We start from the raw sequence: 17,049 nt of genomic DNA on the forward strand, positions 1-17,049 counted from the left end.
TAATTTTCTTTTCTCGAGCTTGACCATTTTACATGACTTAATATAATTTCGTATTCTCGAAGTTGAACATTTTGCATCTAATTTACTTGTTAGGTTAGCATGAAAGGCATACAGTGACCGTGATTGAATCAAGAACATCCACAAGTGACAACCCAGACAGACAAAAACAAAATCCGATTTTATTTTTGATTTGCATAAAGTATCGAAATTCTTTCAATTCTGTATATCTATACAATACTATTTTATTAAGTCTAAAAATACTCACTACTTTAAATAGAAGGGGGTGTTCGTTTCGAGCCCGAATCTCAGTTTTAACACGATCGAGTCTCGTCATTCTATATTTTGCATTTCTAAATATGTTAATATATCGAAGTCTTACGTTGTGAAAATATAACCGTATAGTTTGCGTCGGTCTCAATTTTAGTTTTCACAACACTACATTTATTTATTTATCTTTTTAAGTTACATACAAATTCATTTCTGACAAGCACAGGTTAATTTTGTATTAGACGCATACGAATTCATTTCTATCATACATCTCAAGCACAATTTAATATTGTGAGAACCCGTGACCAGCTTTATCGGTTACTATGATTAGTTTTATTAAGTGACAAATCTCCATAAGATTTGCGTTACGTCGCCTTCGTAATAGGTTGTGTTGGTGTGTTCTCGCTGATCCTGTGTGTTTGTGTTACGAGTGTTTTACATCACAGAACAATTTTAAACACCATGGATAAACTAACAAATCTACGAACTGAAGACAATCTATAAGAACACCATTACTTACCAGTTTGTGTCGAAGAAACCTTTTGGTTTACTTTAAATATATATATATATATATATATATATCTACCACCTTTATGTGCAGACCTACTGGTCGATTCAGTCAATGTATTCAGTATGCGGCATAAAATGTGATGACAGAATGAACATGGTTTACAAAAACAGGCTTCAAATATTGCCACAAAACGTGAAATGACCTTTATGGGTTTTGACATCTTTGAACACTTGGTATTTTCGTTTCAACGATTAGTATCTGTACATCAAGTATTGTGGACGTTCGGTTTAGTGCTATTATCAGTCAGGAGTGTCACCTTTTAGAAATATAGACACAAAAAATAGTGTCAAAGCACTTTCCATGTAGAAAAGTGTCATTTTAATTAACGTCAATATGTTTTAAAAAGACTTTGATAGAAAAAGACAGCACTTGGATAGATCATTATGTTCTTTTAAAAAAGAAAGAAAAGAAAACTGTTCACTGATTTTAATTAACTTTTAAATTTACTAAAGCTAAAGGTTACGTCTTTTTTCTCCGTGAGGGAAATACAAAACACCTACAGTTGTACATGACGAGATGTTAACCCTAGCAGCTCTTTTTAACGGGACAAAGCTTTTGCCGTTTGAAAGGAGAGTTGGACAAAGCGGTTCATTACTGGTTAGAGTCCGTTTTCTCGTGGACAAATTCCCAAAGTCATTTCGTCAGTGACTGGAGCTTTTACTCAAACACTACATGTTTCGTGTTGACAAACTCATTCACGAATCTCAGCTGTCAAAGTCAGAGGATTGATTTTTCCGTCTGTGTTATTCAGTGCGTCGATGCATTGGGTAATTCCCGCGTGACGTGCACGTGGAGACTCTTTGTGGCCCACGAACTGCGAGACATAGAAGAAGAAAAAAAAAGTACAAAGTGTTTACTTAAGACTTATGGCACGAACGCGTGAAAGACAATTCCGTGCAGGGGTAGTAGAAATACCGTGTCAACGGGTACTTCCGTTTTGATTTTTAAGAGACAAAACACACACCCGGTGTTGGGTATTAGTAATACACACACACACATACACACCAACGCCAGATGTATCACGCTACGAGCGTGTTTTAATGGTTGTCAGAAACACACATACTAAAATGATATCGCCATGGATTGGTTTCGTGATTATCTGTCTCAACCTTGTATGTGGAGAAGAAGAAGAACAGTTCGTCAACTTCGGAGTGATTCTACCCGTTCATGGAAGATACCCCTGGGTGCTCTACAAAACCAAACCGGCTCTGGAACTGGCCGTCTCGTCTATAAATAATAACACGAATTTGCTGCGGAACTACACAGCCCGGCTCGTGTACCGGGACTCGCGGTGCTCGGAGACTGACGGCCCCCTGGCGGCGATCGACATGTACATCGAGAAGGCGGCGCACGTGTTCATCGGCCCCGCCTGCGACTACGCCGTGGCCCAAGTCGCGCGCTTCTCCTATAAGTGGGGAATCCCCGTCATCAGCGCAGGCGCACTCGTACAGGCCTTCCACGACAAGACCGAGTACCGCCTGCTCACCCGGATGATGGGGTCGTACACGAAAATAGGTAACTTTGTGTTAAAACTCTTACTGGAGTTCAACTGGAAGACCGTGGGACTGCTGTTCAGTGATTTCCAGAACGATCCCAACAAAGGCCATTCCAACTGCTTCTTCACAATACAGGCCATTTTCCTGGCGTTGAAGCGGACCGTGAAGAAAACACCCTGGCATGCGTCCTTTGATCGTAAAAAGAAGGACATGGATTTTACAGAATTACTAACTGATGCTTCCGAAAATTCACGAAGTAAGTTAATAATACTGTCTTAAATGATATTTCTTGGGAGTTTTGTATTCTCTTTCTCTGCCTCTCTGCCTCTCTCTCTCTCTCTCTCTCTCTCTCTCTCTCTCTCTCTCTCTCTCTCTCTCTCTCTCTCTCTCTCTCTCTCTCTCTCTCTCTCTCTCTCTCTCTCTCTCTCTCTCTCTCAAATATTAATATTGTGTTTGTCTAGGTCCATGCTTCTCTGGACTCGCATCGCTAATGATGTCACAAGCATCCACGTTGTCTCAAGTCGTTATTGAATACCAGAGCTTTAAGCCCACTTTGTGTCGGAGGCCTTGTTTCCGAGACTTTTTTCTTTGGTCATGTATCGTCAAAAGTCTTCGAGACAGTGTTCTATTTGCAGAGAGAGGTCTTCGAAACAAAATATATCAACTACCAATCAGAATATATAAATAAATCACATGACATGACTGGTGACATGATACTGGTCAAAATGGCGATGCCCGGAAAGAATAATATTATGTGAAACGGAGAGAACATTGAAGTACTAGCCAGAATTTTCAGGAGAAACCTTGTTTGTACAACAGCAAAAACGGGGACCGCTCTATAGTCCGAAGGTTCAACGATCCGAAGGTTCAATATTTCGGGGTTAGGTCTATAAACCTTCGGACTACTGAACCTAGGGTTAGGGTTTGTGTTGAACCTTCGGACCACTGAACCTTCGCACCACAGAGCTATAAGCACCAAACACAATAAAAGAAATAGCTCTAAACTGGGCACACAGCGAAAGTATTTGGGTTTTCCGCTTTTTCTTTCGTTTCTTTTTTTTCTCCGTTTTTTTTTTTTTAAATTTATTAATATTATGAAACTTATGGCAATGGCAACAAGAGCTTGTCTGCCATGGTGTAAAGAAATGAGAGACGTTTTTCCGAAACAATGTTTATCAAAATAAAATAAAGTGTGTCGTTAAAAGCCTTGGGCGTGACCATGACGTCGAGCTGAGACTCTGTTGGAGTCTCGAGTCTAGACTAAACGTTTTATAAGCATGGGACCTGACTATATTTTAAAAGTTTTATAAACATGGGGCCTGACTATAATTTAAACGTTTTATAAACATGGGGCCTGACTATAATTTAAACGTTTTATAAACATGGGACCTGACTATGATTTAAACGTTTTATAAGCACGGGGCCTGACTATAATTTAAACGTTTTATAAGCACGGGGCCTGACTATAATTTAAACGTTTTATAAGCATGGGACCTGACTATGATTTAAACGTTTTATAAGCACGGGATCTGACTATGATTTAAACGTTTTATAAGCACGGGACCTGACTATGGGACCTGACTATAATTTAAACGTTTTATAAGCACGGGACCTGACTATAATTTAAACGTTTTATAACCACGGGACCTGACTGATTTAAACGTTTTATAAGCATGCGACCTGACTATAATTTAAACGTTTTATAAGCACGGGACCTGACTATGATTTAAACGTTTTATAAGCATGGGACCTGACTATAATTTAAACGTTTTATAAGCACGGGACCTGACTATAATTTAAACGTTTTATAAGCATGGGACCTGACTATAATTTAAACGTTTTATAAGCACGGGACCTGACTATGATTTAAACGTTTTATAAGCATGGGACCTGACTATAATTTAAACGTTTTATAAGCACGGGACCTGACTATGATTTAAACGTTTTATAAGCACGGGACCTGACTATAATTTAAACGTTTTATAAGCATGCGACCTGACTATGATTTAAACGTTTTATAAGCACGGGACCTGACTATGATTTAAACGTTTTATAAGCATGCGACCTGACTATAATTTAAACGTTTTGTAAGCACGGGACCTGACTATGATTTAAACGTTTTATAAGCATGCGACCTGACTATAATTTAAACGTTTTATAAGCACGGGACCTGACTATGATTTAAACGTTTTATAAGCATGCGACCTGACTCTAATTTAAACGTTTTATAAGCACGGGACCTGACTATGATTTAAACGTTTTATAAGCACGGGACCTGACTATGATTTAAACGTTTTATAAGCATGCGACCTGACTATAATTTAAACGTTTTATAAGCACGGGACCTGACTATAATTTAAACGTTTTATAAGCATGCGACCTGACTCTAATTTAAACGTTTTATAAGCACGGGACCTGACTATAATTTAAACGTTTTATAAGCACGGGACCTGACTATAATTTAAACGTTTTATAAGCACGGGACCTGACTATGATTTAAACGTTTTATTTAAACGTTTTATAAGCACGGGACCTGACTATAATTTAAACGTTTTATAAGCACGGGACCTGACTATGATTTAAACGTTTTATAAGCATGGGACCTGACTCTAATTTAAACGTTTTATAAGCACTGGACCTGACTATGATTTAAACGTTTTATAAGCACGGGACCTGACTATGATTTAAACGTTTTATAAGCATGCCACCTGACTATAATTTAAACGTTTTATAAGCACGGGACCTGACTATAATTTAAACGTTTTATAAGCATGCGACCTGACTCTAATTTAAACGTTTTATAAGCACGGGACCTGACTATAATTTAAACGTTTTATAAGCACGGGACCTGACTATAATTTAAACGTTTTATAAGCATGCGACCTGACTCTAATTTAAACGTTTTATAAGCACGGGACCTGACTATAATTTAAACGTTTTATAAGCACGGGACCTGACTATAATTTAAACGTTTTATAAGCACGGGACCTGACTATAATTTAAACGTTTTATAAGCATGCGACCTGACTCTAATTTAAACGTTTTATAAGCACGGGACCTGACTATGATTTAAACGTTTTATAAGCATGGGACCTGGCTATATTTTAAACGTTTTATAAGCACGTCTTAGTTCCTTGCTGTTTTGTGACATCGTAGCGCTAAGCTGGCTTCGAAACAAAGGGTCCTGGTTGTCCGTGTGTTTGTCACTGTATTTGCTACTCTCTCCGTCAGTCAGTTTTTATTACACCGCGGTGACGGAGATACCCGTGAGAGATTTTTCATATCCCACAATGTGAGATATGCTTTTTGAGAGGTCATGACCTCCGATCACTTTTCGCACCCTTGTTTTGGCTTTGTACATAATAAATGTAGCATATCTTACCGTAATTTCACCTGAAGGCCATATTTAGTAAAAGGTACAATGTTTTAATCACAAGATTTTCTTCAAACACATTCAGGTGTGTTGTTAAAAAAAATAGCAATTTTGCACTGAAATTTTTCCAGCATTCTTAAAACGGAAACGTCGTGTACCCAATTTATAGTTATTATAAGGAGATGAAAAGTGACGTCATTGGAATACTGACGTCATTCAAATTCAAAACTAATTATTTCAATTCCTATGTTTGCTTTTTAGTATACACATGCTTTACAATTTACAGCTGTTTACTACTAGTGTGTGTTATTTGTTTTAATTATTTTTATTTTTGGGATGGAGGGACTCTGACATTGCGAAAGCATAAATACTTTAATAGTATAAAAGAGTGCATAGGCAAAGAAGGGTTATGCGCTCTGAATCACTCCGCTGTTTTGTTTACGTTCAGTGTCCTGTTTAGTGAGACACAAAAAATATATTTGGCGACTCAAATTAATAATGTAGCGCGTTGTAATAAATAGAATACTATACTCGTCCCCGTGAGAGACCGTTTATATTACAACTCGTGTGTTGTCGATCGTACATCACTCGCTTCCGCTCGTGATGTACGATCGAAAACACACTCGTTGTAATATAAACGGTCTCTCACGGGGACTCGTTTAGTATTCTCTATGTATCCCCCCCCCCCCCCCCCCCCGTCTGGAACTAAGGGTCCTGGTTTGCACTGTGCTTGTCTTTGTATTCACCACTATTTCCGTCAGTCAGTTTTAACCCCCAATCCCCCCCCCCCCCCCCCCCCCCCCCCCACCGTCCTGAACTCATACACTTGTCGACCCACTGTCAGCGAATGTTGCATGTTTTAATAATGTTCCACGTGTAACGTTTTGTTCAGACTTCTCGTGTTTAGTTCAGTAGCACGTCTGAACGACAAAAACCGTATTCCGATAACAAAATCATATTTCGAAAGGATGTTAGGCAAAATGGTGATTGCTTCCATGGTGAACACTTTAAACAACACAAAAATTGTTCAACTTTTAGTGAAATGGTTTCTGGACAAGGCAGAGTTGAAAGGATGTTAGGCAAAGTCGTGATTGTTTCCACGGTGAACACTTTAAACAACACAAAAATTGTTCAACTTTTAGTGAAATGGTTTCTGGACAAGGCAGAGTTGAAAGGATGTAAGGCAAAGTCGTGATTGTTTCCACGGTGAACACTTTAAACAACACAAAAATTGTTCAACTTTTAGTGAAATGGTTTCTGGACACTGCAGAGTTGAAAGGATGTTAGACAAAGTCGTGATTGTTTCCATGGTGAACACTTTAAAAAAAAAGAAAAAAAGTTCAACTTTTAGTGGAATGGTTTCTCGATTAATTGGCTCCAGGGCAGCGAAGTGGCAGAGATCTCCGTGAAATTGTCCCTGGAGCCGAACACTAAATTAGCACGGACTTGATTAACAATTAGCTTTTTGGCCTGCCCCAGAGACTTGGTTTCAGCAAGCAGTTAAACCGACACCAAAACCACATCCATCGTAACACTGATGTAATGAACTACCCAAGTCTTTTCACTAGTAACTCTTTGTGATTAACCAATGACCGGAAAAAATCTACGCCAGCAAATAGTCCTTCATGAATAAGAACTTGCGTGTGATTATTGTTCCGCGGTCTATCAACCCGCCGTAGCGGAATACCTAATATGCGGATTAAACCATTATTCTGTCTGTAGAATTCTGTGGAACATTCGCATCTCACGACGTTTGTCCTAGTATACTACTAGAACATCTGATTCCCTATTGTGACATATCTGTATGTGTTCTAAAACATCCGCTAGATTCCGCACCAGTTTTGAATGCTTTACTTGAACCTTGCGCGACCTAATCCCATTCTGTCAAAACTAATATACTTTTTTCATAATACAATTTATACAATTTATAAAATATTCAGAGGAAATGTTTATAAGAGAGCGGTCATAACCGTCCAAATGTTTCTCTAGCTTTCGAAAGGCAGAAAGAAACGTTTTATTTAACGACTCACTCAACACATTTTATTTACGGTTATATGGCGTCAGACGTAGGATTAAGGACCACACAGATTTTGAGAGAAAACCCGCTGTCGCCACTACATGGGCTACTCTTCCGATTAGCAGCAAGGGATCTTCTATTTGCGCTTCCCACAGACAGGATAGCACAAACCATGGCCTATGTCGAACCAGTTATGGATCACTGGTCGGTGCAAGTGGTTTGCACCTACCCATTGAGCCTTGCGGAGCACTCATTCAGGGTTTGGAGTCGGTATCTGGATTAAAAATCCCATGCCTCGACTGGGATCCGAACCCAGTACCTACCAGCCTGTAGACCGATGGCCTACCACGACGCCACCGAGGCCGGTTTTCGAAAGACAGAGTCCTCGGGTTAACCGCAATTGTGCACATGGATTGTTGAATTAAACACAATCAAACATCTTCTGGCAAGTGACATTTTGCTTTGCTTTGAACTGTACAGAGTAAAACCATAAAGGGACACACCCTAGTTTTTAAACACTAAGACACATTTTTTACTATTATAGCTGTTTTTTGATAACGGAAATCATACTTTACTTAGATTTTATTGTTTAGTTTATCCATTTCTGTACATTCGAAGTTGTAATCATCCTGATGTTTTTAATATCACAAAATGCATTTATCATATTTTTAAAAACGCACGTGCGTCTGAGAAGTAACAGTTATGGAGTCGAGTTTTAGTCTATTTTAGAGGGTATTTCACTATTTCAAAGTCACAGACTCATGTTTCACTCAATTATAACTTTATCCAAATGTGTTACAGGTTTGTAGATTAACTAAACTTAAGTGTTAATTTTCACGGGTTGAAACTAGGGTCTGTCCCTTTAACTAAACTTGGTGTTAATTTTCACAGGTTGAAACTAGGGTCTGTCCCTTTAACTAAACTTAGTGTTAATTTTCACGGGTTGAAACTAGGGTCTGTCCCGTTAATTTACATTTCCTTCAGATTGTGAGCGGTGCGACGCGGAGTATTCTTGTATGCCATGCACTTTAGTAATTGTACGGGTTATATGTACAAACTATACATATCTTCTATTTATCTTCTATCTATATATAGATAGGCCTGCCGAAGTGCCGTAAAGATCGCTAAAAGCTGTAATAACTCTTACAATCTGCGTCATTATCACTGTTTTTGAGATAAATGGAAGCGAAAACAATAATATAAACAATTCGATTTGTGTCAGATCGCATATTGTTTGACTTGGAGGCAAATCAGATGCAAATTAATTTCTCACGGGACCATTTTTATTGACATCTAAGCAAACGTACCACAGCAACGCTCCAAACTTAGCAGATGCGATCATAGTAATCAACGAGAAACATTCCAATAGCAGGTTCACGCTGTACGTTGTGTAGCATTCTGAAAACAATACCTAGTTTGTTAGTATGTAGACCAAAGACAAATGAAAGAAAAAGAAAGAAAGAAATGTTTTATTTAACGACGCACTCAACACATTTTATTTATGGTTATATGGCGTCAAAGATATGGTTAAGTACCACATAAATAATGAGAGAGGAAACCCGCTGTCGCCACTTCATGGGCTACTCTTTTTGATTAGCAACAAGGGATCTTTTATATGTGCCATCCTACAGACAGGGTAGTACATACCACGACCATGCACTGGCTGGAGCGAGAAATAGCCCGATGGGCCCACTGACAGAGATCGATCCTAGACCGACCGCACATGAAGCGAGCGTTTTACCACTGGGGTACATCCCGCCACCGACGTAAGACAAACGACGTCGTTCCCTTTCAAAAATACACCCAAAAATTTGCTCATGTTTCGCAAGCATTTTATGACAGTGATTCATGAGTGCATGTCGTCACAGGTGTAATTATGCTAATGAGCTCTGTCGCTGCTTGTTTTGATTAGTAAACTATTCTCAGAGTGGCAGTCCTCTTTGCGATGAAGCAAGAGATGAATGAATGAATGAATGAATGAATGAATGTTTAACGAATGCATCGGCTATTGGGTGTTAAACAATGGCAGTGAAGCAAAAGGATGGAATCTCGAGTAAATGATCTCCTCGGGAGTGGCTGTCCTCCTACAGACGAGTCACTAGATAGAGAATCAAAGAATCTTCCCTATTTTGCCAAATACCCGTTCGACTCTGTATTGTGCCGAGATACGGTCCGGTCTGGGTCATGTGTTATGGTTTTGTCGGTCAGATTACATATTCCTATGTCATATGGCAGAATGGAATTACAGATGAGTGGCAACTTTACAAAAATGTCATCAAATTAACATTGAGACTATAAATAGCGTACTATTTTAATGTGTGCAGGTATCGTCTTTATCATATACAGGAGCGGGACGTAGCCCAGTGGTAAAGCACTCGCTTCATGCGCCTTCGGTTTAGGGTCGATCCCCGTCGGTGGCCCCTTTAAGCTATTTCTCGTTCCACCCAGTGCTCCACAACTGGTGTAACAAAAGGCCGTGGTATGTGCTATCATGTCTGTGGGATGGTGCATATAAAATATCCCTTGCTGCTAATCGAAAAGAGTAGCCCATGAAGTGGCGACAGCGGGTTTCCTTTCTATATATCTGTGTGGTCTTAACCATATGTCTGACGCCATATAACCGTAAATAAAATGTGTTGAGTGCGCCGTTAAATAAAACATTTCCTTCCTTTATCATATACAGGTGCATGTAATACGAATGAAAGTACTGTTATACTCGTTAAAGGGACATTCCTGAGTTTGCTGCAATGTTTAAGATGTTATCGACTAACAGAGACTTTTTAACGATTGTAATTACATATCAAATATATTTTTCTGCATAAAATATTAGTGGCTGTATATTAAACGTGTTTCTGATCATTCTACTATTTGTACTAGGTGAAATTTCATTTTATTTCCTAAAATATATTTTTTCGTACGTACGAAATTATTTGAAGAACAATTCCAGTTTGGGCTTCTTATACATATTAAGACGACCAGAAACACATTGAATATACAGACACGGATATTCTAAACAAGAAAATATATTTAATTCGTAAGTTTAATCGTAGAAATATTATATTTTTCGTGAAACATCTTACAATGCAGCAAACTCAGGAATGTCCCTTTAATGTATAATATTAACGGTACCGAAAAGAACTTCATAATGTACGCGTATGAATACAAACCACACGCTTCACGTGTGACGTATATCCACTTGAATATATGTGGATGCTTAAGCGCAGGTCATACCACCTGAAATATTAGTACAGATCCAATTGGATTCGTTTTTACAAATGCGTTAAATTAGAATGTTTGATATCTGTTAGGCAACTCGCTATTTGCTGTTATACTCCCACCTGTAAACTAGGATGCATGTGCAAACTATGGAATGTGTTTTGGTGTGTTGATAAACAGACCTGAACGTTCTTTACTAGGATGTCTGTTGTCAAAACGTACGTTCGGTCTAATAGTTTATATTAACATTAATATTTTAGGTTCCCCTACTTTTGGAAGAGTATATATAATATTATAGATTGTGCTGTACTCTCTCTATATATAATCTAATTTTAGTTGTCAAAAATACTGTTAGTCGGAAACATCTTACAAACGTTACATTCAGACTGGTCCCTTTAACATCTGGCAAAGGTTCAAGTACGCTGCTCTCATTCAAAAAACAAAAATGTGATGAAAAGTTCGTTTGAACTAACACTGAATATGGTATAATATTTAATTTCACACAGAAGAGCACAAGAAAATTAGCTATGGTCTCAGACCATTTGCTACGCCACAATGTGGAATGATGTATTCAAAATGGCGGAAGTACTTCCGGCGTTACCCGAAGCGTTCCATAGCGGCGGCAGCTATAAAGCAGTGTATGAGGTCAGGTGGAAACAATTAGCCGTACACATGTCTTGTGGATGGTGAATGGCGTTGGTTTGTAACACGTTCGGGATATAAAATCAGTCCCAGGTCATTATCCACGTGGGTAATTCCACCATCAACACCGGCGGCACGTGTTTTATGGCAAGTTCGTCGTGTTCAATGGCACCAAAACATGCGATTAACTGAATATTTCGGGAAACAAACAAAACAATCGTAGTTGTTAACGTTTTTCTTCCCTATGTTTATTTACGTGTGTCATTCGTCTTCAGGTTTGCTATTTCGGTGTGTGTGTGTGTGTGTGTGTGTGTGTGTGTGTGTGTGTGTGTGTGTGTGTGTGTGTGTGTGTGTGTGTGTGTGTGTGTGTGTGTGTGTGTGTGTGTGTGTGTGTGTGTGTGTGTGTGTGTGTGTGTGTGTGTGTGTGTGTGTGTGTGTGTGTGTGTGTGTGTGTGTGTGTGTGTGTGTGTGTATGTGTGTGCGTGTGTGTCTTACTGTCGTTCCAGCCAGGGCACCACGACTGGTATATTAAATGCCGTGGTATGTGATATCCTGTATGTGGGGGATTTCCTCTCGAAGACTAAAACAATTAAAGTTTGTTTCGTTTACCGACACCATCTCTAAGATTGTTTGACACCCACCCACGCACTCACCCACCCACCCACCCACTCACTCACGCACCCACTCACTCACACACTCACTCGCTCACCCACGCACCCACTCACTGACACAATCACTCACTCACACACTCACTCACCCACTCCCTCTCACCCACTCACTCACTCACTCACCCACCCCTCACTCACTCACTCACTCACCCACCCACCCACTCCCTCTCTCAGCCACTCACTCACCCACCCACCGACTCGCTCATTCACTCACCCATTGATTCGTTCACTCACTCACCATTTACACACTCACTCACCATTCACCCACCCACTCACTCACCCACTCTCCAACTCATTCACCCACTCTCCAACTCATTCACTCACTCACTCACTCATTCATTGACTCACTCACCACTCACTCATTCAGTCACTCACTCACCACTCACTCATTTTCTCACGACGCCACTCATCAATGGCGACTGGAATCGGTGCCAAAGTTGATCTTTGTTTTCCCAGTACGCGCATCTGGCGGCCAGAATGGACGTGCCCACGTCACACTGTTGCCATTACACGTTTAATTTCCCCCTACTGATGGGGCAATATAGCGGCTGCAATTACCCCAAGACGTCTCTCTGTTTTCATTTGTCAGCTCAGATGAGGTTTTTTTCTTTAATGACAAATCCGGGTTTTAGGTGCTCCACTTTAACGAGTTTTAGACGTCCCACTAGGCCAATAGTAAAATTTAGTTCTAGTTCATTTTTTAAGGGTTGAATGTAGTCTAAAACGAGGGGGTCGCAGTAAAAGAAAGGACTCTTTAGTGTTGTCATTTGCCAGTTGAATTGAGAATTTTTTTCTCTCTCTCTTTTTTTTGTTGGTGTTTTGATTTTTTTCCCCCTTATATATATACTCTTCAAAAAAAAAAGCAGGGGAACTCTAATAAGAATTCACAATTGCCAAAATTGTAAGGTATATTAGCTGTGGGGAATGGTTATATGATAATAGTGAATTAATTGGGCAAACATTACAACTGGTAGTTCAGTATTACATTAGGTTTTATGACCGCCAAAGATCTTGAAGGACGATTGGGGTCAGAAGTGAAATTTGAAAGTTGACGGGTTTTTTTATCAGTAAATCGCAACTTCAAACAATAACAATTACGAAAAACAAAACAATAACAACTGTATGATCAACAGAATGAAAAAAGATTGACAGAAATAATGTTACACAGTGATTAATGGACCTTCCTGGAAATTGTCAAAAGCAACTGCGTGATGTATGTGCAAACTATGGAATGTGTTTCGGTGTGTTGATAAACAGAACTGAACGTTCATTACTAGGATGTCTGCATATATATTATGTAATTTCATTCGAGGGTTTCTCTCTCTCTCTCTCTCTCTCTCTCTCTCTCTCTCTCTCTCTCTCTCTCTCTCTCTCTCTCGTTCTCTCTCTCTCTCTCTCTCTCTCTCTCTCTCTCTCTCTCTCTCTCTCTCTCTCTCTCTCTCTCTCTCTCTCTCTCTCTCTCTCTCCCTTCCCATCTATGACGTGGCGAAATAATCATGTGTTCAACATCAAACCACAATAGGTCCTGACAACTAGACCACAACACTCTTTCGGCAGGTATTTTGAACTAATGGCTGACTATAAAACCAAGAATCTCTCAGATTCTCCGTGTGTATAAGTTCTTGTTATGCAAAACGCTTAAATCACCTACAGCGATATTATCTCTGGAACATGAAGAGATTTAGTTCTGGACGCCGAATCGATCACGACCCTCCTAGACTGGTGTTCATTTTCAAATTACCCGGTCAGAGCCGCAAAGTGACGCTAGTCGTTGTTTGACGGATGTTTTTATGACATGCCGCGCGCTGTGATATTTATTCCTCTCCCTGGTGGTTTGTGTAATTAATGATATTTATTTTTCTCCGTGGTTGCTTGTGTAATTAATGATTTAAGGACGAAAAACAGTTTGTTTTGTTTAACAACACCTCTAGAGCACATTGATTTATGAATTAATAATCGGCTGTTGAATGTCAAATATTTGGCAATTCTAATATACAGTCTTAGAGAGGAAACACGCTACATTTTTCCATTAGTGGCAAAGGATCTTTTATATTTTTCTATCCCACAGACAGGACAGTACATACCATGGCCTTTGACATATCACTATCAGTCGTGATGCTCTGGCTTTAAATAACAAATAGCCCACTGGGGCCCACCGACAGGGATCGATCCTAGACCGACCGCGCATCAAGCGAGCGTTCTACCACTGGGCTGCGTCCCGCCTCTTACATGTGATGGCCTAACCGCTAGAGCACGGAGTCCGATCCTCTCTTTTAGCTTGTTAAGGAAATCAAGTGAGATGAAATATGAGATTCTCCGTCTCGTTACGACGAAGGAAGACATATTTTATTTAAGAACAAACTGCAACACATTTGTATTCACTGTAATGTGACAATATAACCCTGCTAAAGTATGACGACTCCTTCATGGTCCATTCCTTGATGTGGTGAGGTGGCTTGTATGTATCGGTGACCCAGAAGGAGTTTCGGCTCATGTTAGGGATACACAAGCTGTATTGGTCGATGGGTAGACCATTCCTTGATGTGGTGAGGTGGCTTGTATGTCTCGGTGACCCAGAAGGAGTTTCGGCTCATGTTAGGGATACACAAGCTGGATTGGTCGATGGGTAGACCATTCCTTGATGTGGTGAGGTGGCTTGTATGTCTCGGTGACCCAGAAGGAGTTTCGGCTCATGTTAGGGATACACAAGCTGGATTGGTCGATGGGTAGACCATTCCTTGATGTGGTGAGGTGGCTTGTATGTCTCGGTGACCCAGAAGGAGTTTCGGCTCATGTTAGGGATACACAAGCTGGATTGGTCGATGGGTAGACCATTCCTTGATGTGGTGAGGTGGCTTGTATGTCTCGGTGACCCAGAAGGAGTTTCGGCTCATGTTAGGGATACACAAGCTGGATTGGTCGATGGGTAGACCATTGCTTGACGTGGTGAGGTGGCTTGTATGTCTCGGTGACCCAGAAGGAGTTTCGGCTCATGTTAGGGATACACAAGCTGGATTGGTCGATGGGTAGATCATTGCTTGACGTGGTGAGGGGGTTTGTATGTCTCAGTGACCCAGAGAGCTATACCAGGAGTTTCGGCTCCTGTTACAGATACCCAAGTTGGATTGATCGATGGGTAGACAATTGCTTGACGTGGTGAGGGGGTTTATATGTCTCAGTGACCCAGAGAGTTATGCCAGAAGGAGTTTCGGCTCATGTTTGGAATACACAGGCTGGATTGGTCGCTAGGTAGAGACTGGGGAGTTCGAATGATATGGACTAAGGGTGAGGTAAACCTAACAGAAACCTCGAGTGGTGACGTTTGCTAAAATGCCTGCACACGGTCCTTCAGTCGCGGATCCAGAAAATCCATTTGGGGTGGGTGGGGGGGGTGTGTAATGACACGAGGCGTAATACCAAGGGAACTTTGGGGGAAGTTTGGAGGGGGGTCATAAAAATGAACATTAACATATAATAAAATTATAACTGTCGCAAAATTTAGTGGGGGGGGGGGGGTGCGGGTCCCTGCCTCCTCCCCCTTAGATCCGCCTCTAATCCTGCTTCGGATGTACGTTAATGCATAGTCTAAATGTCTTATTTCAACTTTCTAAACAATACTCAAAATAGACGTAATAGCGAAGAATAGGTCGTAGTGTTTACAAAACTAGCGTCTGCGACTTTGACAATATGGACCGATTATTGAGAAAATCAAGCGATGACGTCATATTCTCAGGGTTCTCATTCGTCTAAATAGTTACTGGTTTTTAAAGCACGAGAGGGAGGGACGTAGCCCAGTGGGGAAGTGCTTGTTTGTCTGGAATCGATCCTCGTCAGTAGGCCCATTGGGCTATTTCTCGCTCCATCCAGTGCACCACCACTGATATATCAAAAGTTGTGGCATGTGCTATCCTGTCTGTGGGATTGTGCATATACAAAATTTCTTTCTGCCAACAGAAAAAATTTAGCAGGTTTCCTCTCCAAGACTATATGTTGAAATTACCAAATGTTTGACATCCAATAGCCGATGATTAATAAATTAATGTCGTCTACTGCTGTCGTTAAACTAAACAAACTTGTGGGGTTTTTTTTTTTTTTTAAACAATGCGCTGCGAAACGAGACAACGAGAAAACACGAGAATAACGAATATTAATAGGTTAATGTTAAACACGAGAATAACGAATATTAATAGGTTCATGTTAAACACGAGAATAACGAATATTAATAGGTTCATGTTAAACACGAGAATAACGAATATTAATAGGTAATGTTAAACACGAGAATAACGAATATTAATAGGTTAATGTTAAACCCGAGAATAACGAATATTAATAGGTAATGTTAAACCCGAGAATAACGAATATTAATAGGTTAATGTTAAACACGAGAATAACGAATATTAATAGGTTAATGTTAAACACGAGAATAACGAATATTAATAGGTTAATGTTAAACACGAGAATAACGAATATTAATAGGTTAATGTTAAACTCATTACGTTTGGGGGCGGGACGTAGCTCAGTGATACAGCGCTATAATAAAATATAAACAAAAAACCCCAAAACAAACAGTTAACAAAAAAAAGAAAAAAAGAAGAAAAAAAAGACCTTAAAACATTGCTGTGTTGTCACATGATCTACTAAAGAAAGAAAGAAATGTTTTATTTAACGACGCACTCAACACATTTTATTTACGGTTATATGGCGTCAGACATATGGTTAAGGACCACACAGATTTTGAGAGGAAACCCGCTGTCGCCACTACATGGGCTACTCTTCCGATTAGCAGCAAGGGATCTTTT

General features: G+C 39.9%; 1 protein-coding gene across 1 annotated transcript; it reads left to right on the forward strand.

Moving 5' to 3' along the window:
- The first annotated feature begins 1,728 nt into the window (after positions 1–1,728).
- Positions 1,729–6,902, forward strand: LOC121373081 (atrial natriuretic peptide receptor 1-like). The gene is made up of 2 exons (XM_041499527.1): positions 1,729–2,590; positions 6,850–6,902. The coding sequence occupies exons 1-2, from the start codon at positions 1,879–1,881 to the stop codon at positions 6,900–6,902; spliced, it is 765 nt and encodes a 254-aa protein (XP_041355461.1). The 5' UTR covers positions 1,729–1,878.
- Positions 6,903–17,049: the final 10,147 nt, after the last annotated feature.

Source organism: Gigantopelta aegis, chromosome 5 (genome assembly GCF_016097555.1).
Source record: "Gigantopelta aegis isolate Gae_Host chromosome 5, Gae_host_genome, whole genome shotgun sequence".
Taxonomy (NCBI): Eukaryota; Metazoa; Mollusca; class Gastropoda; order Neomphalida; family Peltospiridae; genus Gigantopelta; species Gigantopelta aegis.

Coding starts and splice junctions, on each gene's coding strand:
- LOC121373081 (XM_041499527.1), top strand. CDS start 1,879: ATGGTTGTCAGAAACACACATACTAAAATGATATCGCCATGGATTGGT. Junction 2,591..6,849: donor TGCTTCCGAAAATTCACGAA/GTAAGTTAATAA, acceptor TTCAACTTTTAG/TGAAATGGTTTCTGGACAAG.